At 33.7% G+C, this 21,434-nt stretch overlaps 1 protein-coding gene across 9 annotated transcripts; it reads right to left on the reverse strand.

Moving 5' to 3' along the window:
- Positions 1-37: 37 nt before the first annotated feature.
- Positions 38-19,870, reverse strand: LOC138315432 (uncharacterized). 9 transcript variants are annotated; one of them, XM_069256449.1, is made up of 19 exons: positions 19,621-19,869; positions 14,009-14,290; positions 13,454-13,481; positions 12,818-12,859; positions 12,104-12,178; positions 11,180-11,209; positions 9,877-10,173; positions 8,975-9,182; positions 8,122-8,253; positions 7,694-7,870; positions 6,726-6,849; positions 6,118-6,272; positions 5,396-5,564; positions 4,679-4,805; positions 4,074-4,575; positions 3,813-3,855; positions 3,367-3,572; positions 2,706-2,787; positions 38-2,048 (listed from the first exon to the last, which is right to left on the reverse strand). In XM_069256449.1, exons 2-19 carry the CDS (start codon positions 14,283-14,285, stop codon positions 1,768-1,770), a joined length of 2,955 nt encoding a protein of 984 aa, XP_069112550.1. In that variant the 5' UTR covers positions 14,286-14,290; positions 19,621-19,869; the 3' UTR covers positions 38-1,767. The 9 variants fall into 9 exon arrangements, with proteins under 9 accessions (XP_069112550.1, XP_069112551.1, XP_069112552.1 ...); XM_069256450.1 differs by lacking the exon at positions 19,621-19,869 and adding an exon at positions 15,734-15,871; XM_069256453.1 differs by having other exon boundaries at positions 1,874-2,048; positions 2,767-2,787; positions 19,621-19,870.
- Positions 19,871-21,434: the final 1,564 nt, after the last annotated feature.

The raw sequence follows: 21,434 nt of genomic DNA on the forward strand, positions 1-21,434 counted from the left end.
CTCAGGAGTCCCAAAACGAAAAAAACCTTCAAGTCAATTAACCTTGATGAATGTTTTATTGTTTCAAAAAAAGAAATCACAACACATGTAATGATTTAGAAGCAAATTTTACTAGAATAAGCAAAATATCTGATGTCTACCGACCTACCACTCATAGGTAATGCCATTCTCGACACTCCAGGGGTTCCGATCACTTACCATATCTACACCTCTGGACTATCCCGCAGTAAAATTTGAGGCAGTTCAGCGGAAAACATTTGACCAATCACTGGCCAGCAAAGATTTACGTTGAAGACTACAGAGAGAGCGAGGCCCAATATCAAAGCCACACAGTCGACTACAGTGTACCGTTATATGGCTCTTATGATATACATCAAAAGACTGAATTTTTACAATGAGATAATCCAGGGGTGTAGAGATCGTAAGTGCTCGGAACCCCTGGGGTATTGAGGATGAGGTAAAGATAGATTTAGACCACGAGTACTGATATAGTGCAAATATACCGTTATCTATGTAAGGGATGCATAAAGTTGTATGGTGTTTGACTTGTTGTATTTTTGGCATAGAAAAATTATGTAGAGTGTTTTACATATTTTTCTCCACCTCTCTTAATTTTTAATTTTCGATATTTACCGACTTTTGTAAAGTTCGTATTCGCAAATTTATTAAACAATTAAATTGAAACATTGATTTTTAACGTGTACACGTTTGAAATAGCTCGGAAGTATCCGAACTGTTCCGAACTGTACGGGTATTGCCGATATTGACCACGTGATATGGCTCGGGAGGTTCCGATCTATACGGGTATCGCCGATGTGATCACGTGATGCAGCTCGGTTTTCCTATATTACCCGAAGGTTTGAAACATGGTGTTGACTGTGGCGCTTCTTTCAAAACGTGTGATATTTTATACGACATTTACCGCTATGTCACTAGTATATTGGTGATTTCAGGGATCTGAACATTCATATATAAGCATCAATATTCACACATTGTATGTTTTATGAGAGTTTGTGATGGTGAAAATTACAAGATAATATACAACTTTAAGACTCTTTCATATGTGGATATGAATGACCCCAAGGGAAGAATATTCCTATCATTCATCTCATTTGATAACCACATATAACCAGTATTTTTTCTCATACCTCGACGTTTTTATTACAATTTTTCCATTAAAATATCTCCCCATTTTAAAATCTTCAGCAACAAGTTTTAAAACACCGCAATTTTAAGTCACTTCTGCATACGTGAAAATTGCGAGATATTTTAACGCAAATTCTACTGTTGGCAACCTTTACAGTAAAGCCTGTCTGTTTACTAGAATTGAAAACTCAAATGTTAACGCGATAGCAAACAGTTTGTTGACGTAGTAACGGCATGAGGTTTTATTTCATAGACATGGCCGACATGAATGTATTGTATGAAATAAACGTGTATTACACCCGTAGGTATGCGATAAAAGCATAACCAGTAGGTACTTGTTAATGTTCATACACGGCAATAACACGGTCATCACACAAAAATTGACAAATTACGAACGTAAATACGTCATTAATAAAGATATAAATGAACACTAACAAGCAAAATAATCTACCAAAAAAGAAACAAAAAAACTGACATCGGTCAGAAATGGCTCCGCCCAAGTCAAGTCACATTATACTGACAACGGACAAACCAGTCGTCCCTTTCCCTAACAGAATACCCTGACACCACCTCACTTCCTCTTCATTTGTAGTGTTTATTATCGTTTGTTCATCGCACTGTTTACTTCATTTTTGACTCCACGTATGCGATAAACTCTTCACTGCAGCCACATTCTTGTACGGACTGGAAGAATGCTTCAGGCAGTCTGTCCCCGAGGGCAATAGCCTGATGAGAGAGACGAAACTTATCGAGCATTTTGCCTTTTGCATCTTCTTCACTGAGGTCCAGACTCTTTATATAATCCACCTGTACCTCAGGGATTTTTAGAACGACCGCCAAATCCTTCCATTCTGGTCCCAAAAGCTTCGACATGCTCAAGAGTGACAACTCCGAAAACAAACCTGCATAAAACATGGTAAATACGTCATTTTAACTAATTCATTGCGATTTTGCTTGATATGGTGACTATGTCAGATATTCTTTGAAAAGCTTGTAAAAGTTTGGCATTGTTATAAAAGATAGGAAAAATCAGCACAGAAAAAAAATCAAACTTAAATTGATGTTCATTTCAAATGTAACTTTTATGAAACGAGTTCATTTTTAGCGAACTTCGTAGAGCAAAATTTAAAACTTTGATTAAAGTTTTATAAAATCACATGACCCACAAAACAAACGCCGATGTGAGATCCTCTTTATCACATAACACTGGATATCTTGCGGATTATGTAACAAAACTTAATTTACGTGATTTTTTTCATATCCGCGAATAGATACCAATCTTACTTACATTGAAAGATATTTCAATCTTATTCCGTGAAATTTAAATTTAACTCCGCAAACTGATATGGAAACGGAATTGTCATGAAAGCAAGCTTAATTATAGGAGAAGACTGATCTTAAACCTGTGTCTCATCCCATTTGTATATAAATCTTTAAACTTGTGTATGTAAATCTTAAACTTTTGTCTAATCCTTTTTGTATATCAATCAAACAAATGATTTACAGAATATTTTCGATTTTAGAAAAATATTTCGATCTTGTCTTTGTTAATGACCGACCTGCTTTAGTGTACATGGTAACAAATCGTCGAGCCTCCTCACACCAAGGGTAGCTTTTCACCGCATGTAAAAGTATCTCAATCTGTAGATTATAATGTTAGAGCTAGTACACTGTGTGTATATACATCATAAACAAAACAGGCATGCCAAAATGCTGAAAGTGCGTGCAAATCCTTACAAGAATCAAATATAATAAAATCGTATTCTTCAATTGTTCAAGAAAAGCTAATAGAATAAAAATATACATGTTTCCTTTTATTCTGACAATTTTCAAGAAAATTGAACCACAATCTATTTAGATATAGCATTATAAGCACCGTACAAACCAAACTTCTTTTCGTCGTTAATCTAATTATTAAATTATGAAGGTATCTCCCTTCACTTTGTTATTTCAAGAGATGTGTCCCTTTTCATATAAAATAGATGTCAATATCTTTAATCTTAAATGAAATAATAATGTTTAAACAATATATATAACACAAAATAGCACTATTAAGTGTATTGGGTTGTTATTTTTAAAACAATTTAATCAATTTGTTCATAAATTTAAAGGAAACACCATGTTCTGCAAAATGTATTTACTACAGTCAAGGTCATTCAAAATTGTTAAAGATCTAGAGGCACTTGTATTGTTAAACTATTTATATTTAAGAATTGTTACCTTTCGGTCGTGTTCATCTTTGTTCTGATTAGCCCATATAAAAAATGTCGTTTCGTTTCTGATAACGTCAGGATCATTTTTACATTGTCTTTCCACGCGTTGTTCTATTTCCTTCACTGTATCCGCCGTATCCATGGTAACAAACACGTCATGCATCTCATTCCTGTCGGCCATCTTTGAACTAATGAACTTCCCAAGAGCTTGCACTAAAAGAAAAAAAAACTTTTTCTCATAAAACATCATTAAATAAGCCGTAAAGATGTACAAGAATTACAAATATTGACATCTAAACCAATAACAGCTTAAATACTTCAATAACACGGTATAAATTTTTCGCAAAACATGGTTTGTGCTCTTTCGGAGAAAATATGTATCTTGCAAAATTAAAGTGGTTTACAAAACACATCAAATTGGTTTTGAATATTATAACAAAAATGAATTCTTACGGTCGCCGTTCATAGACAGGTGCGAGAGGTAACGCTTGGATATCTACAACATAAATACATCAGGTTTATTATTGTATAAATAAAAAAAATGCTTAAACAACTACGTATACACTGAAAGTTAACTTTAAATGACAATAATATTAAACTACCGATTGCAGAAACCGGATTCGAAAATGACGACGACTTGCTAAATTCAAGTCTTAAAGGTACGATCTGAAACTAATTATAACTTGTTGTTATCAAATGCAGTGTTTATCTTACCTTCATCCAAGTGACCTCCACCGCGTCCGTCCTCTCCCCTAGGGGTTCCCTAGCCCTGACCCTGTAGTGTAGAAGACCTCGGAATCGATCGTCATCCATCTGCTCCAGGGATTTCTTGTCCACCACGTATATATTGCAGTTTAATTTACAGGTGTCTTTGTGGGCTTTGTATGGGATTTTCACCAATTTGCCCTGGTAAAGTCGTCTCCCTAGATACTCAAGGCCGATATTTCCAGACATGTAAAATTCAACAGTTTCCCCGTCCATGATATTGAAATCGGCCAACTCCATAGGACCTCTTGTGTAACCATGTTCCTGTAGTCGACTGATCTCCTTCGAGGCTTGTTTCGCTGGCAAAACGTGTACGAAGGTTTCAGCTTGATTATCGTCCGCCTTGTGTCTGCAGACGAGCGTGACGGTCGCACCATAGTTGACAAACTGATCGGCAATGTTTTCAATGTCTTTCTCTGAGGAGTCATCAGATACTGTTAGCGATAGCATCCTGTAATAGCAACAGTGAAAATAGGTAAGCTATAGCTATAATTTATGGCATATAAAACGTTTTAAACACCAACTTCCCCTAATAAATGGAAAACAATACTTACTCAAAGTGTCGGTTCCCTGCTTGCAGGGTATATCCCAACTCTTTGTGAAGCTTTTTGGCGATTTTTGGATCTAAGACTTTCCACATCCCGTCATCTGCACGGAACACCAACACTGAGCGCCATTTTTCTTGGGAAGAAATATTGTTTTGATTTTTTATTGGAAAGGTATTAGGGACATAAAAGATGAAAAATAAACAGAAAGAAATATCAAAGAGGAAGAACATTTTTGGTTTAAGTGTGGCTTACTAGGAAATGAAAAAAATAGATAAAAAGATAATATTAAAATATATATAAAACACTTCACAGATCATAGATTAAACTGAAGAGTATCGATATGGTTCCGCACAAAAATAGGATTTTATATCAGTTTATTACCTAAAATTTCATGTAGCAAGGGCTAGTATTATCAGTTTTTGTACGAGAAATTCTTTATGTCTTTCAATAATGTATTATCCTGTATAAAACCAATACTGCCATCGCCAGAACACAAAACACATGACAAGCACTAAAAATAATTTTTTATTAAGATAATTGTATGCTGTAAAAATAGCCTATCCTATCGGTCTTAAATATTTAATTTCAGTTTAGAACGGGACATAAAATCAAAACCATGTTAAGTATGTTTGAGTATGAATAATTATCAGAACATGGACTTCGCAAAATGTCATTTCTGAATTGATTGTGATGTAAGGAAAATCGCCTTCAAAGATTGTTTACCTTCGGCTACATAATTGCCAGGTTTTGTTGGCTTCAACTGTCGAATCTGTTTTGTGATGTGACTATTCCCAGACTTATCTAAGCAGATCAAGACCTTTTCTGCTGCAGACGGTCTTTGGAGAAGAATTTCTAGTAGATGCTTTGTCCTCCTGTGAACATCTAGGTGGTTCTGAAAATTAATATTATATATATATATATATAAACGATCGTTTTCAAGCAACAAAAATTATAATTAGAATATCAAATCCTACTCACTTACACATTCATGTAAATTACTCCCTCTTTGAAGCAGTATCACTGCCATAATTATAGAATTTGATGGAAACGATATTGATACATTATTCTTGAATAATTCAATTTTGCTTGTTACGAGCATTTTCATCGGCTTAAAAATTTATTTTTTCAGCCCATAAAGGAAAAAAGGGCGTCGCCGTTTGTAACGTTGCTTCTGATTGGTTGAAATGACGGCGTAATGATTTCATTGACAAAATAAGCCCAAATTGAATTTTGACTATTGAAGAGATTATCTTTAGTAAATTGAATAATAAGGATTAATTTTAATAGATTTTTAATGTTATGGAGATATAACACAAAAATCTGAGTGTACTCTCATCATAAATCTCTTCGCGGTTTATATAGAGTACACTCAGATTTTTTTGTTATATCTCCATAACATAAAAAATCTAATAAAATTAATTCTTAAATATTGATATGTTTTGTACTTTATTATCATGAGCTTCCTTGGCTTTAATCACGCCTTCATTCTGTAAATGCTCCAGAAATGGATCCAACTTGAAATTAGGAAGACCCTTTCCGGAAGTAACCATTCTTCCCAAAGCCGTGTACACCGCCTCCCTGTCCTTGCACTGGTCTGAAACTGTAAACATCAATGAAATTTTTACAAGAGGAGATAGCATTAGAGATTTGTTGTGGATTGCTTTGGCAAAATGTAAGGTTCAAACAAAATGTTTTATGTCCATCGAAAGGACATACTATTCACGCGATTTAAATCACGCTTATTTAAGCGAGAAAATGGTCAACTCAAAACAAATATTTTGCATTTTTAGGAATTTTTAATCCAAAATTAATTCAACAAGGACAAACAAAACCACTATAGAGATTTTAATGGTGACTCCAATAAGATAATGAAATCATCAATAATAATATTCGGAACCATAGAGTATTTAAATATTTCCCGATGATACCACGATATTGCAGTTAATCTATAAACACGTTCTACAAGTTGTTTTATTTCACGAACTAAAACGTGTTCAAAATATGAAATTGCTTCGCAAGGACTCCTATACAGTATTTATGTAAAGAAACTCACGTTTTTTCTCGGATATTTTCACGTTAATGTCTTTGGTTGTTTTTTGAACACAGTCAAGATCCACATATACTTGTGCGCCAAGAAAGTTTCCGTGTCCAATTTGTGTTTCTTTGCCATCCAATACCTAAAATATTAGTAGTTCATCTTTTGCGCAAAAAATTCAATCCTAGGGTGTGTACATCATAAGTAATAGGAACTATTGTATGACATTTTAACAAAATCAATCAATCCGTTCCCAAGTTATCGTATGTAAACCAACATCCGAACAGACAAACAGACAGATAGACAAACACTATGGCCATAATCTTTAGCGGTAATGCGGTAAAAATGATACATAAAAATATTATAATTTATGTAGGTAAAAATTATCATGTTAAATTGTTACAGAGAAATAATAACACAACATGTTTGCTTTTATTGGTGTAAAATATTTTTAAGAAAATCGTACCACGATTTTTCAAGGTAGAGCAGCATTTTAACACTAACGAAACCTTTATCTGTCATTGATAAGGACATTATAATTAGTTGTCTCCCTTAATTTTATATTAATTCACTGCATATTCGTCTGTTTCAATATAACCTAGATGCCAATATCTTTATTTATAAAAATGATCTTTTCACATCTTACAAAAAATCACACTATAAGATTGATCAGTTATCTATGTTTTTTTTAACTACTTAAATAACTTATTCCTAATCCCAAAGGCCAAAATGTTCCGCAAACTGTTATTTTTATCTCTGTCATTATTCAAGCGTCTGTATCCAAACATTATGAGTTGACTCCCTTGCCATAAAAATACAATCTTGCTTCGTCGCTTTCAAACGTATCAATGAACCTCATTTTCAAGACAGAACAAGACCAACTTCACGAAATGAATGATTGCACAAACATCTTCATTTATCAAAATAAATTTAGCACAAAATATCCACTCTTGATATGAGATTCATTCAACGTATAAATCACTCACCCCTATTTTGATACTGTCGTTTCCGTACCCGGGAGGGACCTGTATATCAATACAGCCTTCAGTGATGTTCAGACCATTTTTATCCACCAGGAACTTTTTCCTCTTTGGTACAGCGGCGACCACGATTCTGAATGACTTAAAGCTTGTGATTGAGGCCCCAACATAGCTAATCCGTTTCTGTAAACAGACAAGGATATTTTGTTTGAACTTCATTACCATTGATTGGTTAACGCTTTTAACTTTCCAGTAAATAGCTATTTGTAAGCTGTTAGCCATTTTTACCGCCATATTTCACAAACTCTATCTATCTCTTCCTGTAGACTGATAACAACTTCTGATCTTAGAATGCAAAACAGTTTTAGGGAATTGCTTAAGCCAAAAATGAACAAGTTGTAACAATCATCCAAATTATATATCTCTTTACGTACCGGAAAAGCTGTAACTTGACGTTTGGTCAGTAGGTCAGGTGACTTCCATGGTCCGTCGTTGATGGAGACTTTAATCTCGGGCTCGTGTCTTGTTCCAACGATAGAATAAGGTACGTACACTTCCATCGGTAACTTGTAGATAAAAGTGCGAAAACATCAATATTATGCTGTCAATTAAATCCCACGTGACTTTGCATTTTGTATTGTATGGATACATATGAATGTGCAAGCACTATGTGTGGCTACATACTGTCTTGTGATCACTGAATAATATCTGATGTTAAATTCATTAAATTCTATATTGGGAGCAACCAAATAAATGCAAAACAGACCTTCGCAAAATTCACCTTTATAGAGGATTGAATTTTGTCCTAGTCACACGTTGGCAAGTTGGCATCAATTTTAAAAAGCAGACATGTATTCTCCCCAGGTAACAATGATATAATGGAAAGAGAGATTGAAATGAAATTTCAAAAATAACAATTTAATTAATGTTCCAGAATCTTTCAGTGCAGAATGCACCTTATTTAATCATGGCTACCCGGTGGGAGTTTAAGCTTTTTCTATCTAATGTTAGAATCTATGCTGTACATATAGAACATTATAACTGAATTTGATTTGATAGTTCTATTGATATACAGTAAACCCTACCTTAGCGACAGCCTCTGTATAGAGGCAACAAACTTTATAAGACCACTTTTCTAGGGTCCCAAATTACAGGATATAAAGAGAAATCTCATTTATCCCTTGGGCGGTCTTTGTAGACATATTTGTCTGTATTTAACACCGTGATCTATGGGACATCCAGGTTGGTTGTCTTTTAGAACATATTTTTGGATATTCAAACACACACCTCAAGGTTAACAGCGCCATTTCCTCTAGATTTTATCTGGATAGGACACGACGCCTGCTCCTCGTGTTGGATGTCCAGCCAGTCCGCCATTTTGATCTGACCTTCCATGTTGGTACACTGAAGTGAACTTAAGCTTCCTTCCATGGCGTATACTACACAGAGGACATCTGTGTTTGTAAATCTGTCTCCATTGGATCTATCTTTTAATCTAAGTAAGTAATGATTTATCCTGTCATTAAAAAGTATTTTAGAAAGTCTGTGTTATTCAATTAAGTGTAATGATGTAGCTTCTAACAGCAAAAATTAATGACCGGCCATTAACATTTTAGGAGAAAAGGGTCAACTGATGAAAGAGGATTTCGTAATCGATCTTGAGAGTTTTTACAAGTCACGTTGATATATCAAAAAACAATCGTGTGATATTTTTACATATGTGTTTAGTGTATTATCAGATGGTTCAATCCTCGTTAGCTATCTCGCGAAGCTCGCGAAGCTCGCAAAGCTCGCAAAAAAGGCCCTTCCAAGAATCGTTTCATATGAATATATTATATATATATAGATCCTATATTTATCGATCACAACATTATTCATCGCTAAATGTTGCATTTGCTCGGTCATCTTTTAAAGTGATTCGAACTTTTTTTTAATATTTTCTCCAAAATTCTCCACAATTACAGATGCAAGGAGATGATGTGTTTTCAATTCTAAAAAAATGGAAAACTAATTTTCATTAATCAATTTAAAATAGTTCTTAAAGTGTGAATTCTTTAAATTTTCTTACATGACAGTAGGCCTTCCTTGGTTTGTTGGTGCATAATCAATGAATTGGACATGCGATCACTGCCTGTAATGAAGAACTAGAACAAGTACTGACCTATTTCTAATAAATACAAAATACTTACATCAGAGGACTCCAGTTATCTGGATTTCGTAGCCATTTTTGTCTTTCTTCTTCCTTCTCTTGTTTTTCTATTCTATCCTTTCGTTCTTTCTCATCTTCTATGGTGTTAGCATAGGAATTTATGCTATCTTGTAACGCATTTATTTCGGATGTGGCCAATCCTTCTTGTGACATTATTTTATCACACGAGGCGTTCACTTTTTCAATGAGCGACGAAAGTTTCTGCATGCTTTCGGCAGATTTGGTATTTTCTTTCAGTTGCCTTGCAATTTCTGTGTTGCTGTCTTTCTCTGGTTCTCTTTGGAAAAAAGAGAGAGAAAATGAATACGAATCAGTCGGAATGTTTTATATGATATATCTGGGGTCAAGTCTGTGATACGGAAAAGTAGTTCAAACAATGCTAGTTTATGGTTAGAAAAGTAGTTCCAACAATGCTAGTTTATGGTTAGAAAGGTAGTTCCAACAATGCTAGTTTATGGTTAGAAAAGTCGTTCCAACAATGCTAGTTTATGGTTAGAAAAGTAGTTCCGACAATGCTAGTTTATGGTTAGAAAAGTAGTTCCAACAATGCTAGCTTATGGTTAGAAAAGTAGTTCAAACAATGCTAGTTTATGGTTAGAAAAGTAGTTTCAACAATGCTAGTTTATGGTTAGAAAAGTAGTTCCAACAATGCTAGTTTATGATTAAAAAAAGTAGTTCAAACAATGCTAGTTTATGGTTAGAAAAGTAGTTCAAACAATGCTAGTTTATGGTTAGAAAAGTAGTTCCAACAATGCTAGTTTATGGTTAGAAAAGTAGTTCCAACAATGCTAGTTTATGGTTAGAAAAGTAGTTCAAACAATGCTAGTTTATGGTTAGAAAAGTAGTTCAAACAATGCTAGTTTATGGTTAGAAAAGTAGTTCCAACAATGCTAGTTTATGGTTAGAAAAGTAGTTCAAACAATGCTAGTTTATGGTTAGAAAAGTAGTTCAAACAATGCTAGTTTATGGTTAGAAAAGTAGTTCAAACAATGCTAGTTTATGGTTAGAAAAGTAGTTCAAACAATGCTAGTTTATGGTTAGAAAAGTAGTTCAAACAATGCTAGTTTATGGTTAGAAAAGTAGTTCCAATAATGCTAGTTTAAGTTTGAGGTTATTTTAGGGTTTAAGTGATCGCAAGTGTATCAAAATATAGTGTAACTGTTAATATGTCAGTGAATAATTAGTACATTTTAAAAGGAATTTTTTTAAACATGTTACAAACTTTTCATAGCAACTCTTAACAAGGCTTTACAGTTTTCATTTTTACATTAAACAAAACTTACAACTGCGTTGTCTTGACATTCGTAGATGAACTGTAAAAAAAGGAGTAAATGATATTAATGACGTAATATTTACATTCACTTGCCACTTCAACAAGTTAAAGTGCAGTCTATGGGGAAAATCTGACACTCAAAACGTGACCATTGATGTTTACATGGTACCGTCAACTGATCACCGTCAAAATGACTGTCCCATCTTATGAATTAAATCGTCGTTGATAAACGGTTTTCCTGGTCTAACTTTAAAAATATTATATATTATATATAAACTACCCATGATGATAATGCAATGAAAACGCTTCTGAACAAATGATATTTCATCAAGCCAACCCATGCAATACAACCTTATGACGGCAAACACCGACAGAAAGGTTGTTTTCTCGATAAAAAACTGAAACTTTGTTGCATGCATTGTTGTAAAGGACGCAAACAAATGAATCTACCTTAGAAATATCGCCCAACTTTCATGTTTGGAAAACTGACTTACGGTCGCAGGTTTCTCTTAGAACTTATTACGTAGGACTCAAAATAAGAGGATGTCTGTAGTAAAAACGTCAAGGTATTAGAGAAAATACCCTTTCATGTAGAGATAGGAAGGATAGAGATATTCTGCACTCGGAATTATAAAATGTTGTAAAACCCTTGACAAGGTTCGAGTTTTACTACAAATAGCCGACCCTCGGGTAGAATATCCCTGACCTTATTATCCATATAAGAAAGATTCTTATAATCAAATCTCAAAGGCTCTATATCGGTTTATAGACCATAAGTCCCATTTTATATTGCCACTCAGTTTTCTACCTTTAATTATTCTACTTTCATTTTGGATTTTTTTTATATAATTATCATTATTTAGTAAACGTAATCTGCTAGTCGATTTGGCAACTTTCATTACAGCCTATAAAATAAATGTAATAATGAACTTACCGTTGCATTTTGAAAAGCGTGCCGACGAATGCAGTCACTACGTTTGGTTTATCGTTTGGCTTGGATAGAGAGGATCTGCAACAAAACCAACAAACCAGGTTCTAATATTTCCCTTTAAATGGGATAAGCTTTGAAATTGGTGTATTTTTTATTGATTTATGATAACATTACGACTCAGTTTAGGTTTTAATTGATTGAGAAAATGAGACCTTGTATTCTTGTATCCTTCTGAAAACTTTCCAGTTTTTCTTTATTTTCTACCTTTTCGTTCTGATGTATCAACTTCAAATGATATGATAAGATGTATATTTAATCTGAGAATGTTTCATAAAATATTTTGTGTGTATCAAGCTGTCCATAATGAAGAAAAAAATGCTATTGAATGAATTTACAAATATTATAAAGCTTATAAATATACAAAATTTAAACAAAACACATTTTGACAAATTTAAAAGTATAACAAAATTATTAAAGAAAATAGACGAAAATAAATATATGATTTTCTAAATATATTCTACATTTTCAAATATAATAAAAAAGTACATGTGTACTTCAAATTTTAAAAAGTAATTCAAAACTGATACTTCAATGCGCTTATGGCGTTGTATCGTCATTATAAAATTTGTTGATTATGATATTAATTTAGTATAATGATTATTTTAAGTACATTCAAAGAAATTTAAGTTAATAATTTTATGTCATTCAAATTCTCACATTTGATCGGCCTTTCCTAGTTTCAACTTTCCTTGGTTGGCCCTGTTAAAAAAGTGTGCAAGGTGTGTTTAGTAACTAAATGCAGTAACGTGGCAAGAGGAAGGGGTCAAGCCACAATACGGTTTATTTTATCAAAATGGCAAATTACCCCCCATTGGCTCCCAATCACATTTTCCACTCGTACATGTATACAGTATTTGTACAAAACTCGCGCGTACATTATATGTCAAGTCACAGTTTTCTCGTTTGATAATTCGCCATGTTGTTTTAGTTTCTGTTTCTCACGCATGCGCACAATACTGCTTACGAACGATAATTTATGCATTTTGGGTGAGATCCATAAGATTAGATTTGCAGTTTCTGAAATGAAATTTTAATTGCTTGTCGGTACTTTTAAATTTTGTAATTGAGAGTATGTGTAAGTTTTAGTATATAATAAGTTGCATAACGCTTGGCTTCTATTTTCAACGGTGAAATCTAAAGTTATTGTAACTATAAGTAGTAGTATTCTATACATGTAGAAGGTAGAATAATACCATAATAAGTCTTCGCTGATGTTGGTTGTCACTAATTATTTAATTATGTTAATTTCTCAATATATTCCTAAGTCAAAAAGAATATTGCATCCGTACATACCTGTCGCTTACAGGTTTCTGTGAGGGGACTGTAAATAAAATAATCAAATCAAAGATACTAGCTATCAATATAAAAGTCATTCTCTTGTGGTAAACTTATCTTTTTCATCAAATATCTGCAAATATATCAAGTTATAATTTTATTGAAAGCTGACTGTGCATATTACAGAGTTACCTCCCCTGCGGTAGCTATCTATTGCAAACTCATCATTGGTTGAGCGAAACTGACGTCGTTTTCTCTTAAATGTATGCCGTTGGCTCACAAACACATGGCGTCGCAAACAATACCGATCTGTAAGGACTGATAACTATATGCAAAAATATAATAGTATGGACTGGATTAGTTTGATTATGTTTTACGCTATATCAACATTTCTGGTCTACAAAGGACGAGTTCCTGGAGTATATCAATCTATACCTTTTAAACAGTAAGTTGCGTGTTTACTTTTGGGACTACGTCTCTGTAATTACACACATCACATACTTACAAAATATCAAACTTAAGTAGGCCTAATGTTTATGCAATGATTCACACTTATGTTATCAGAATACGTACCGAGCTTTCTTGCTAAGTCCAACATAATTTGTACATTGTTGGCCATTGACCTTTTTACTTGAATCGAGAGATCTGTAATGTCACAGTTCACGTCATCGATGTAACCTTTGATCTCGGTGATACCATCACTGGTCCTAGAAACGAGGTTATCTAGCCGAGATTTGTATCTCTGTGCATCTTCGATGGTGGCTTTGGCAGGAGAGATGACCAGCCCTCTCCATTCTCGGGAAAATCCCTGAATTATTGTTTTTGCAGAGACGTCATGTTTTGTTGCCATTTTTTCTACAATTAAATTTTTCAGTTTATGAACATATTTGTTTGCATATATATATTTGACTTCATCCTCGATACTCCGGGTGTTCCGATCACTTACGATCTCTACACCCCTAGACTATCTCATAGTAAAACTGGAGGCAACAGAATAGGTAATTAGTCCTTTGATGTACATCAAAAATGCCGTATAACGGTACACTGTGGTTGGCTGATTTTTTTCTTCTGAGATGCCTTCAGTTTTACTATGAGATAGTCCAGGGATGTAGTGATCGTAAGTAATCGGAACCCCTGGAGTATCGACGGGGATTTAATTTTAAGGTCAATTGTGTGTTATGTATTATCGCCTTTGTACTGTTATTACCGTACGTGGGAGAATTTATAAAAAAAACTAAGTACCCATTATAAAAGACCAGGGTGTTGCAGGACCCTAATAAAATAAAATATCAAAAGGAAATAAGCGTGATAGATTACATAACTGTTATTAAGTACATAGCTAAAAAATGTGGATAGCTTGATTTTAATAACATAAATCCAAACCTACTTCAAACATGGGATGCTTATGGACAGATGATTATGGCGTAATTTATATTAGAGTTGAAATAATAAGTAGGACACAGTGACCTAATTTGGCATTTGTTCTATTTTAGCATTGATAACTAATAATTTTACTGAAACTTGGTGTTTGGTACTGCATGTGAATTTTGACATGACCTACTTAAGATGATTACATTATAGATTCATGTTGGCTGGGTCCCTTGCATAAAATTAGGTCATATTCAATTAATGATATTATCTTAGCATTAATAATCTTCTGGCGTTCTCAGGTTTAAAGTAGGATTTTAACTCATTTAAGTTATTTCATGACCTAAGTTCTGCTTGACCAGATGGAACGGCATGTAAATATTGGTTGGATTTAAACTTCCTGGTTTGTAACCGAACATTCAAGTATCACTTCCTGGTGCATTTATTTAATTGCTACATCCAAAGTACATATATCACTGTGCATGCAAAATATGTGTCCATTCTAGTCTAACGACATTGTGACAATGAAACGGTTTAATCGAACAAAAATATCGGTTTTACGCACTGAAGCACTCATGTTATCACGTTCTAGTTCTCTTATTTACATTAATACATTCAAAGCATTATTGTGCTGTCAAATTATGTTCCAATGACAAAGGAATGGTTATCTAGATTAACGTCTACCCGTCCTTACCATTCAATATGGCCCATGTTATTACCATCATAAATAAGTATAAAGTATACTGTGGCCAATATTCATGTATATTTTGTTCATATTTTATCAATCTTTCAAACTTTTCTTCCATGATACATATTATTATTTTTCACTCGTTGTTTGACTTCGTTGATAATTTATTCTTGATTTATGTTCATATTTTCGTGTAGTTCTGTCGCTGTTTATATTTTTCCTTTATTTTTCATACTTAAAACAGTGTTCCAGCTAGGTCGGGTTAGCAGGGCGCGGCGCCCTGCCCTTAATTCCCAGCGCCCTGCCCTTTTTCCTTACGCCCTGCCCTTTTCCCAACGCCCTGTCCTTTTTTCGATTTCCCCATACTGTCCCGATATCGTATGTTGATTCGCCGGCTCTAATTCCGGACTTAGCAAGTCTAGCTAACACAACTTCCTGCTTCCTGTTTGCTCGCGCATATCATTGATGTCTTCAACTTCCGACTCACAATAAACAAATTTACAATGTTTTCATCTCGCCAAGAACTCAACAAATCGGCAAAGAAATGTCACGATCTTTTGTGGATGTTCAGGTATGTAGTTATATGCAATTTTCGTCGTATATTTTGATACATTTTTGCCTCGGTTGCTTAAAAATCGGTGTAGCATTTTCGCGGGTCGGCTTTTCTTTGATGTGCAAAAAGTAAATAAATTCACAAAATAAGAAGCTTTATCGATCAAGAAGCGAGATTTTGAATCGGCTATTATTATTATATGCCACCGATAACACTTTTGAATTGATATCTTACGTAATTTGTTATTTGATTATAGATTGTATGGCTAGTGTGAGCCGTGAGACATGGCTTCGTTACACGGAGTTATTTCAGTCATCGAATTCCTCATTTAATCCTGCACATTTATTCAAACTTAATTTGAACAAAAAGTATTACTATAAGCCGTAGTTTCCGTTCACCGAGTGTAAAATACATATTTCATGACCAGTATCTTAAACGTTATTTTTCAGAGACATGTAATTTCGAATAATTAACATTGAGAATAAAACTTGAATAATGGTCCAATTGTGTCTAATATTTTGATTTTCTTTTTAATTTGTAGATATTCCTTCTACAAATCTGATGCTGAGGACTCCTGATGTCCAGTGCTAGCTTCACTTTTGAACACCTCACAACCAGCCTTATTTTATTGTGTGTTAGTGATTTAGTGTATGTGTGACAAATTTCCTAGGTTATATATACACATACTTTTATCAAAGAACTATTTTTGAAGTCAATTATAACTGTTGTCAACTACTTAATTTGGACATGCAACTTTGTTACAATTTATTTATATTTTTTCAATTGATTTCAATTTAGTAATTATAACTTCTTGATATCATGGATGAAAGTGTGTTTGTTTTAATACTGATAACTTGTAATGTCTGAGAGATGTGTAGGTATGTCTACTGAGTGCATGGTGAGATTACAGAGAGCTGTGGATACATTGTTTTCAACATTTACTAGTTGTTAAAATAAATTTAATTTAATTGAAAGAATTTTGTTTCTTCTCTTTTCATTCTGTAAATCCATTCAAGCTCATGGATAGAACTAAATTCTGAAACAAAATGGTAAACACATAATCACTTAAAGACAAATTGTGGCAATTTGTAATACTTATTTGGTAAATTTTACTTGATGTGAGACTGAATGGACTTTGTAAATGACAACATGCATTGCAAAGACAAATATATGGAAGATTTTTCTTGAAGTAAGACTTAAGGAATCAGCAGAGAGTACAAATACAGAACTGAAACAAAGCAGATATTGTGGCATCCTGTTAATCCAAATAAAAATTAAAAGATTCATTATCAAAACAGTCAACCTTTTCTTAAATTTCTATGTTTTGGAAATTTTGGAGAATTAACAAAACACTCCCAAAGTCTTCTTGATGCCATAATGTTGTTATTGATATTAGAATCATTGATGATTATGATGCAATGATATACATATACAGCTGATTCTGATATTAACTGTATGTCGTATATAAAATGCCCTACAAGTTTTATGTCGCGAATAAAAATGCCCTTTTTTTGCCCAGCAACCTGCCCTTTTCAAATCCTAGCTGGAACACTGCTTAAAACAATTTGTGCATTGTCTACTGTGTGTCCATATTTTTGTTGTTATTTTCATAACTTTTGTCACTGTTAAATGATGTTTATCTACACCAATTTACACCTTGACCTTAAGGTTTTCTATATTTTCCCTGTTTCACTCGGCACATTTTCATATATTTTGATTCATACTGTAAACGTGCATATTTTCCGATTTCAAACTGTGTGTCAAATTTCGCACTGTGCATCTATCATGAAATTATTTACTTTTGAAATAATTACTTAATAATATGATCGCACGTATAGATATACTTACTGAGAAAAAAAGAGTTGTGTCCGAAATTGCCACGATGCAAATAATTTCACTTTCCCAGTTGCACTACGAGTGGTTGTTGGATATGGAATTTATTTCACACGAGAAAGTTTTTTGAGTTACAAAAACACACGAGCACGAGAGATACAGAACTCGAGTATTTCAAATTGATACATTTCATCTAAGATCAAATCTATTTATAATGTGCAATCAAATTTTTCTTAGCACGTCCATTGAAAATTTATATTTCCTTCACGCTATTTAATTGAGGAACTACGTTATCTTTACGGCTGCTCATGAAACTGAAATTTAAATACATGGAATGTTTTTGATGAATGAGTTATTGAAGTGACATAATTCAACGATGTTTTACTTTTAGTAAAAATAAATGAGATGGAATGTAATCATAAACATAGATTTGTTACTAAATAGAAGTAAACAATTGATATGAATACAGATTGAAATACCAATAAACATCCACGATTCTCCAAGGGTTACTTTCACTGTGGTTATATCAACCTTTGGACCACCTCATAGTAAAAATCTTAGTAACAATTCTCATGAGAAAAATAGAAACTGGGCAATCACAGTCTGTAAAGATTTCCTTTGAAGATTACAGAGAGAGCGACGCCCAACTTCAAAGCAATACAGTCAACCACACTATACCGTTTTTCGATTGTTTATGTGTACATAAATAGAAAATGAAATTTGTCAGTGTTTTTCTCCTGATCTGCCTTCAATTTTGTAATTAGAAAGTCCATGGGTGCATATCACCAATGTAGCCCCTAGAGTACTGAGAATACCATTAGACAGAATATCTATCATTAAAATATTCCTTAATAAACTATTTAAATACTAATATAAATGTGCATTAATTTTTCAAAGTCTCAAGGCACCAAATTATTTGATATCATTATTCTCCATATACATTGATATCTTCTCGTGGCAATGAAAACGGGCATCGTATAATTTCCGAGTAAATTTTCCACTTATACCCATGTGTGTAATATTGTTTTATTCCTATCAACACAGCCTCGTGACGTCACTGTGTAAGCACAATTACTATTTTCTCGGAAACTAGGATGTGATGCTAAAAAAGATGCAAACAATGGGTTTAGTGTTATGAATATCTCGTAATTTCACACGTATGGAGAATTTATTTCAAAATGGCGGAATATCATAATTGTAAAATTGAAATAAAAGACAATGTATGATAGAAAAATACTCTTTCATATGAGGATGTGAAGATTAGGGATATACAACCCTAGGGATCACAAATTTTATACAACCCTTGGCAAGCCTTCGGTTTTACATTTTATGACCCTCGGATAGAAGCACATTCATATCCACATACGAAAGAGTCTTATAGTACAGTAGGTCTTACCTATTCTATTTCAATAATATTTTTATTTACATAAGATCAATGCTGGAATTACATGTAGTGTAGACTTTGATAGCCAGACAACATAGCATAGACCAGTTTAGAAAATCATTAAATAAAACATAACCAGCCTACTGTATCTTTCCACAAGTTTTAAGACGACACCAATACCCGTCGAAAAGTCTTAAGAGCTACAATATTGTGGTTAGAAAATCAAAAGATCATCAACACAGTCCTCAAAGTTCAAATTAACTTATATAGTCTTGCCTAAACCGTCTTCATTCAGTTATTTTCGTTGAAAAACAAGTACTCTTAATGGAATTTTTCTGATGTGGAAACCATAGACTTACCAGGAAGACGTCATTCCCATGAAGTGGTTCCAAATGAAATAACAATACAGGTCTCCTATATCAATTAAATATTATTGGCCGTTTCAAACTTGCTTCCTGGTTGAGCGCAATATTGTTATTTTTTATCTTTTTGCTTTGTATTTAGCATGTGTTAATCAGACATACATATACGTTAAACACCAATTATTGTTCAAATGATTAGTATCGTTTATGTTCTGTCGGCGGTGGAGCATCTTAAATGCGTAATGTGTCAATATATTGAATCAAGACATAATATTAATTATATAGTCAGAACATTGATATTGATGATGAAGTTAATGTAAACCAACTTTCTTTCGCGGCTACTGAATTTCGCGTTTTCCGTTTCAAAACAATTTCGCAGAGATTAAGTTTCACGGATTTAAAATTGAATAAATACCGTTAAGTTTACAGCGATACCGCTTACTATTTAGCAAAACTTATAACGGTAAATAGTTTGGATCCCTTTGATCTCCCACACAGCTCGGCAACGATCAGTTTGCAAAACGTTTCTGATTGGCCGACCTATCAAGGAACAGTATCGGCATGACTGTAACACGTTGATTGACTAATAGTTTTGCTTGTAGGCCATCCTCGATACTCCAGGGGTTCCGATCACTAACGATCTCTACACCCCTGGACTATCTCATAGTAAAACTGGAGGCAACAGACTAGAACAGATAATTTAGTCGTTTGATGTACATCAAAAGAGCCGTATAACGGTACACTGTGGTTGACTGTGTGGCTTTGAAGTTGGGCGTCGCTCTCTCTGTAGTCTTCAGAGGAAATCTTTGCTGGTCTGTGATTGGTCAAATGTTTTCCTCTGAGCTGCCTTCAATTTCACTATGAGATAGTCCAGGGGTGTAGAGATCGTAAGTGATCGGAAGCCCTGGAATATCGAGGATGCTTGTAGGCGGGACCAATGTTGAACGTTTGAAAAGCAATGTTGAACGTTTGACGATAAAAGTTGTTTCTTTTGTTTGCTTTACAATTGTTTGGGTAATATTCAAATGTTTACATTCGCTAAACGCAGCGTGCAGTTTGTAACCAACTTTTTTATGTGTAACATAAAGTAGGGACACAGTATTTTATTACCATATACATGTATCAATTATTGAAAATTTGCCTCAGAAAAAAATAATACACCAGACGAAAATGATTTATGAAAAAATGATCTTTTAAAGGGCCACTACCTTTCCGGAGCAAAATTTAAAGGTTTCTTAAAAACATTAATAACAAAAGAAAATATATATCGATGGCTTAAGATGAGGTTACAACACCAAACATATGCAAGATTTCCTGTCTAATGTACGATAAAAGTGGAGATGCATTTCGCTGTTTTGCCGTCTGGCGCAGTGATAGTCAACTACCGCGCGGCATTTAGGACGACGGCGGGAAACATAAAACGACCCGCGTTATGAAAATTAACATTTTATTTATTCTAATTAAACAGTTCTGAAGGTGATGATAAGTGTGCTAGTAAACGTATAATTAATAACTTCTGCGACTCTACAAAATTATTGATCTCGTTTTACATTCCTATTTTAAAAATTAAAAGCCGTTTCGGAAAGGTAGTGGCCCTTTAAACAGTTTAGTAAAAATAGTTCAACCAATCATTTTTGTTGCTACTGTATATGATCTGAAAATTCAAAATGTGGAACTTTCAGAATATTCAAAACATGATGGAATTTTAACATTCTCTAACAGATCATATATCAGAGACTTAAATATAATATAAACTATATACGTCGCCGCATACATGTATAGATTTCAGTTTGCAAAACGCATTTTAAACT

The sequence above is a fragment of the Argopecten irradians genome, chromosome 2 (genome assembly GCF_041381155.1).
Source record: "Argopecten irradians isolate NY chromosome 2, Ai_NY, whole genome shotgun sequence".
NCBI lineage: Eukaryota > Metazoa > Mollusca > Bivalvia > Pectinida > Pectinidae > Argopecten > Argopecten irradians.